This window comes from Gossypium raimondii, chromosome 7 (assembly GCF_025698545.1).
Source record: "Gossypium raimondii isolate GPD5lz chromosome 7, ASM2569854v1, whole genome shotgun sequence".
Classification (NCBI taxonomy): Eukaryota; Viridiplantae; Streptophyta; class Magnoliopsida; order Malvales; family Malvaceae; genus Gossypium; species Gossypium raimondii.
The window spans coordinates 47,783,131-47,787,614 of NC_068571.1; the positions used below are offsets into that span (position 1 = coordinate 47,783,131).

Sequence of the window (4,484 nt, forward strand, 5' to 3'; positions counted from 1 at the left end):
TTGAATGCTTCTCTTGTTACACTTCATCCGCAATTAAAAAAAGCAGTGTTTCTCTTTTTAACAATATGACTTTTGATTTAATTTTGTTGAACAACAAATGAGAGGCATTAGAGATGAGATTAATGAGATTATTATTCAATCGAATGATTTAGATTAATAGTTGTACTAGACGAATTGTTAATTATAAGTTTTTATCATATATGCCCTTTTTGTACCATGGCTAGAACTACTCATAGTTCCTCCCTAACCCTTAAATAGGAGGATAATGCGCTTCAACGCACTCGAACCCACATTCTCCTGCACTAGCAACAATGTCGATACCAATCGAACTAAAACTCAATCGACAATTACATCATATTTATTTAAATGCTAAAAACCAAATCAAAATGCATAGTTAAACCATGCTATGTTCTAAGTAAACAAAACATAAATTTATACTAAACTTCACTCTCAAACAAGCTAAAACTAAAGTTTGAAGGACACAAAACTAGTAACACTACTTATTCAGTAAATATACATTTTGGTATATTAAGGTTCAATTTCGCATCTAAAGTTTTTTTTTTTTTGCTTCAATTAGGTATTTGAACTTGACTTATTGGTTCAAATTGATATCTGAACTTGATTTTTTGGTCCATATTAGTATTTATGGTAAATGATTTAGTTGAACCAATTTGGACTATGAAGTCAAATTCAGGTATCAATTTGAACCAATAAGCCAAGTTTAGGTGCCTAATTGAAATAAAAATATTTTAGGTGCCAAATTATACCTTGAGGCCAAGTTAAGATACCTAATCTGACAAAAAAAAAAGGTATCAAATTGAACTTTGAAGCCATAAGATTGGGCTAATCAGGAAACCCGCTAAAAATATTAAATTGGGCCTTTTCACCTTTACCATTTTTCTCTTTTCTCTCCATTTCTTCACTCGTGTTGAAGCTCTAAATCCCTTGTGTTCCTTCACTCCATTGCCAGTTTGCCACTACTAATGGCGACTTCCATAGCAGCTCGCATCTCCAGGAAGGCCGCGGCCTCTGCTTTCTCCGCTCACCGTCACGTAATCTCATCCCGTTGTTTCGCCACGGAGTCGGCGAAAACGATCTCGCCGTCGTCGGATCGAGTCAAGTGGGACTACAGGGGCCAAAGGAAGATAATCCCTCTCGGACAGTGGGTCCCTAAGGTCGCCGTCGACGCTTATGTGGCACCTAATGTCGTCTTGGCCGGTCAAGTAACCGTCTACGACGGAGCGTCGGTGTGGAGCGGCTGCGTCCTACGTGGCGATCTCAACAAGATCACCGTTGGATTCTGCTCTAATGTCCAGGAACGCTGCGTCATTCACGCCGCTTGGTCCTCACCTACCGGTAATCCTCTTTTCATTTCTTTTTCCTGATGTTTCTTTTAAATAAAATTTAGGGTTTCTGAGTTTTTTTACTTGTTTATAATTAAAATTCTTGATTTCAGTTTTTTTTCTTTCGAATGAGCTAAAACGGTCAACGCTATAATTGATTATTATGTTTGAATGTGTTCAATGCAGCTTAAAATTGTTACCCCGAATTTTATTTAGGGTTTCTGAGTACCTGTTTATAATCAAAATTTAGCTTGTAATTAGATTTGATTTTGGTGTTAATTTACTGTGGAATGAGCTAAATTAGTCGAAGCTTTAACTGATTGAGACTTGTGCATTATGTTCGAATGTGTTCAGTGCAGCTGAAAAGCTTCTTAGGAGCTCTTGATGTCCATTTAATACGAAACTGGCTAATTTATTCAATGAAGGAAACAATCTTTTAGTTTTTATTTTTATTTTATTTATGAGCCTCACAATTTAGATGCAAAACAATACGTATTTAGGTGTCATTTTGAGCTTTATATCCATAATTAGCTTCATTATTGTCACACTCTTATTCTGAGGTCTACATGCTGATCCATTGGATAATATCTTTAAGGATAATCTATTATCTTCGGCATTTGATTGTTAAAATACCCAGAACTCAAGGATCAAACATCATATGAAAAGGGTAAAAAATCCGTCTTTAATGTAGCTCTCATAGTTGCTAAGAATGTAAATTTTGATGCCAAGTTGTAATCAGTATAAGCCATTAACACAGTTCTTTTGCCATGTTCCATTGTGCAGACTTAAGCTTACATGTTTTCACTCTGGGATACTTAAAACATGATCTTATATGTGCCCCCCAAAAAAGGAAATATTTGTCTTATGAACCCCTTAACCCCCAAAACAATCTTGTTTGATAAAATTTTCATTTCTATTGCCTCCTCTAGTAGATAGATAGAGGTCCAGGAGCTATCATATCGTCTTTTGTTCACAATTTAGTGTCTATATATGTTACGCATAGCAGCTGTAGAAGTGAAGACATAGTGGTTTTTCTCTTTGATAATAGCTTTAGTGAGATTATTCTCACCCACATTTTCCAAAGGGTGTTCTACTATAATAAGGTTTACGTGCTGATGATGAAAAGCCTGTTGCAAATTGCTCCTTGCTATTTCTATCACATGTCTTTCTGAAAATGCCTCTTGTTTTTGGAACAATGAGTTCACTTGACTGTTAAGAACTGGTTCATTCTTGAGTCATGTTTATCGGTAGCTTCTCTTTTGTTATTATATTATAATGTGGCTCTTGGATCCTGCATGCCTATGCTTGACTGCAAGTAATACTTGTCGTGTGTAACTGGAGATATTTTCAATTGTTTATGCTGTGAATGTATGATGTAAAAATGAATCACATATGCAATTGCTTTATTGAGAACTTTATTCTGTCCATGTGTCATTTCTATGATCTAGTCAATTTCTATTCCTCATTCGCTTCATCATGTGAATACCATTTCTGAATTATGACTATTTAAATCGAAACATTTTCTATATTACAGGACTTCCAGCCGAGACATCAATCGAGAGGTTCGTGACAATTGGTGCATACAGTCTCTTGAGGTCATGCACAATTGAACCGGAGTGCATTATCGGACAGCATTCTATTCTCATGGAAGGTTCCTTGGTGGAAACACACTCAATCCTTGAAGCTGGTTCCGTAGTACCTCCAGGCAGGAGAATCCCAACCGGTGAACTTTGGGCAGGTAATCCAGCTAGGTTTGTTCGAGCTCTAACCCATGAAGAAACCTTAGAAATCCCTAAACTCGCGGTAGCAATCAATGACCTGAGCAAAGAACATTTCTCGGAGTTCCTTCCATACTCAACAGTATATTTGGAAGTTGAGAAGCTCAAGAAGTCCCTGGGAATAAATATTTGATTGCCTCGGAGTTCCTTCCATACTCAACAGTATATTTGGAAGTTGAGAAGCTCAAGAAGTCCCTGGGAATAAATATTTGATTGCCTTTTGATTTTCATGTTTCCATAGATGAGTTTTTTCCATGCAACGAAATAAGCAGTCTCATAAACACGTCGAAGAACCCTTTTTCTTTTTGTTTATCCATGTATTCGATCGTGTTGGCTGTCGGAAAAAGAAAAAACCCTAAACTTGTGAGTTCCAATGAAATGGAACATGGTTTGCAACCGAAGCATCTTGTGGGTTATGCCGAGCACATTCTATGTTGAGGTTACTTTTTCTTTTGCCCTCTTGTGATAGTCCTGCCCTTAAAGGCATTACAAATTTGCTAGTTTTCTTTTTCACATTAAAATTCAAAAATCAAACTGAATGATTGATGAATTTGTCTGTGAGACATATAATTAAGCCCTAGCTAGTAGCTTTTGGATCACATTGATCTCCTCTCCCTTATTCATATGGATATGCAATTTTTTAATTTTAAAAAAGATCTTTTAAGTATTTGGAGTATCATATCAAGGATGTTTGAATCGAATTGGATTGGTTGGTTAGATCGAGAGTTAATCGAGGTACTAGTTCGAAAAAGGGTTTTGAATCGGTTTCAATACAAATTGGTCGAATGGGGTTTTTTTATTTTTAATTTTTAATAATTCTTTAATCAAATTAATTGGACTAATCAAACCTATGACCTGATCAAACATTAAGCAATACTAGTATCCAATTATGTGTTAACATAGGGATGGTAAAAAAGTTTGATATCCGATTTCTATTTGGCTTATAGGGTTTTTTTTTTTAAAGGGTTTCAAGGTGGATAGTTATTATTATTGATGCGTTCGAAATTAATTAAAAATTTGATTAAGGCAAGTGCACCTATCAATCAATTAATATAGTTACGGTGTGTAAAGATATTGTTCCCACGAAGACTAAAAATACTAGTAATTACCGTCTTTCTATTATTTAACCGATAAATTCTAGTGATTGATTGAAAACTAAAATTAACTAATGAACACAACGACAAATAACAAAACAAGCAAATAAGCAATTAACAACCAAGAAACGAAATAATACCCAAGAAAGAATTCAGCTAGATTTTATATGTCAATATCAATCTATATTATGTAATATCTTTACTTAGCAACTTGATCCGTAGAAATCTCTAAATTATGCAAGATCTACTTTTAAACAGAGTCTATTCCT

The 4,484-nt window shown here is 35.1% G+C and overlaps 1 protein-coding gene across 1 annotated transcript; it reads left to right on the forward strand.

Annotated features, from left to right (window-relative positions):
• Positions 1-875: 875 nt before the first annotated feature.
• Positions 876-3,614, forward strand: LOC105786076 (gamma carbonic anhydrase-like 1, mitochondrial). Its single transcript, XM_052633705.1, has 2 exons — positions 876-1,356; positions 2,878-3,614. Exons 1-2 carry the CDS (start codon positions 984-986, stop codon positions 3,252-3,254), a joined length of 750 nt encoding a protein of 249 aa, XP_052489665.1. The 5' UTR covers positions 876-983; the 3' UTR covers positions 3,255-3,614.
• The last annotated feature ends 870 nt before the right edge of the window (positions 3,615-4,484 follow it).

Coding starts and splice junctions, on each gene's coding strand:
- LOC105786076 (XM_052633705.1), top strand. CDS start 984: ATGGCGACTTCCATAGCAGCTCGCATCTCCAGGAAGGCCGCGGCCTCT. Junction 1,357..2,877: donor CGCTTGGTCCTCACCTACCG/GTAATCCTCTTT, acceptor TCTATATTACAG/GACTTCCAGCCGAGACATCA.